Below are 1625 nucleotides of genomic sequence, written 5' to 3'. Positions count from 1 at the left end.
TGGCCATTTATATTGCTTCTGTCTATTATTTGATGCATGGAATAATTTAATGCTGATTATAATTGTTCATGCATTGGATCTATGATTTTTAATTAAATGGCTTGATTTATATTAATTAAATTATGAAGATAAATTGGATTAGATTGCTAATTAATTTGAGAGCATTTATTGGGAAACAGAAAAATTATTTTTGTAAATTATTTTTTGCCTCAAATTAAATATTAGTGAATCATTTAAAATCCATATATTTTCTAAATTTAATTGGATTAAAATCAAGGCGTTTTGCATGCATTAAATCATGAATTGAAAACCCTAGTTTTACATTATTAAAAATTGAGTGGGAGCGGGGATTTTTTATACATTACCCCATGGCCTTCGTAATTATAACCATTATGATTAGATCTTTAAAAATAAGGCTTCACGCATGATTTAAAAAGTGTCTGGATTACAAGAATGGTTGTCTCACGAAAATATATTTATTAAATAACCATTATAGTTAGATCTTTAAAAATAAGGCCCCACGCATGATTTAAAGAGTCTAAGTTATTAATGGCAATATATTTAATATTTGTTTTTCCGTTGGAGCATTAATTATGTTATACACTCAATCTAAAATCAATAGTATTAACTCCCCAACGGAGTGGTCTATACTAGGTGATTTTAGAAAGGCTAAATCTAATCGGGAATTATTTCATATTTAGATAAGGCATTGTCTAAAGAGATATGGAAATAATGAGTTATTCTCGTCAATAAGTAATAATGAATTCCGCCAACCGGATAAGTTATTGGCATATTGATTGTCCGATTTTTCATGCAATGTGGTTAAGGGACCCACAATTAATTAATTGTTTTATACTTGCATGATTATTATTATTCACTTTATTTATTGTATCAATGCTTTTATTTTCAGAATTATCATGACTAGTCCATTCAGTCCACTTGCAAACATACTAAAAGAGAATCGATTAACTGGACCTAATTATATCGATTGGAAAAGGCAACTAGATATTGTACTCACATATGAGGGGTTGAATTATGTGCTTACTACTCCTAGACCTTCTCCACCTTTGCCTGAGGATCCTCCTGAGGAGCATGAAGTATTTAAGAAATGGAATAAAGCAGATGAGATGACTAGGTGCTACATTCTTGCTTCACTCTCGAATGTACTCCAAAGTCAACATCTTCAATATCTCACTTCTGCAGACATCATGCTTAACCTTAAGGAAATGTTTGGGCAAATTGGTAAGAGCGCACGCCAAAATGCTATGACAAATTTGATGACCATTAAGATGGTCCAAGGTACTTCAGTTCGGGAACATGCTTTAAAAATGATTGGTTTTTTAAATGAACTGGAGATCTTTGGATGCAACTTGGATGGTGAACTTCAGGTTGACATGATTATCGCTTCATTGCCAGACTCATTTAACTCTTTTAGGGTTAATTATTATATGAATAAGCTTGAGTACACACTCGCTGAACTATTGAATGAGTTGGTAACCTTTGAAGGGATAAACAAAAGCAAGGGTGCATCTATCAACTACACTCAGTCTGCTGGACCATCCACTTCTAGGCCCAAGAGGAGGGGCAAGAAAAAGAAGAAGGATGGTGCCAAAACTGTGGTTGTG

The 1625-nt window shown here is 32.7% G+C and overlaps 1 protein-coding gene across 1 annotated transcript; it reads left to right on the top strand.

The window, feature by feature from the left end:
* Positions 1-969: 969 nt before the first annotated feature.
* Positions 970-1625, top strand: LOC132314797 (uncharacterized; the record flags this gene model as incomplete). Its single annotated transcript, XM_059813613.1, has 1 exon — positions 970-1625. A coding segment is annotated over exon 1 (498 nt), but the record flags the coding sequence as incomplete, so codon positions are not given.

This window comes from Cornus florida, unplaced genomic scaffold (genome assembly GCF_030987335.1).
Source record: "Cornus florida cultivar Cherokee Brave unplaced genomic scaffold, ASM3098733v1 CherokeeBrave_3.0.0_Hap2_Chr06, whole genome shotgun sequence".
Lineage (NCBI taxonomy): Eukaryota > Viridiplantae > Streptophyta > Magnoliopsida > Cornales > Cornaceae > Cornus > Cornus florida.
The sequence above is the reverse complement of the archived record's forward strand: the minus strand, read 5'-3'. Positions and strand labels throughout refer to the sequence as shown.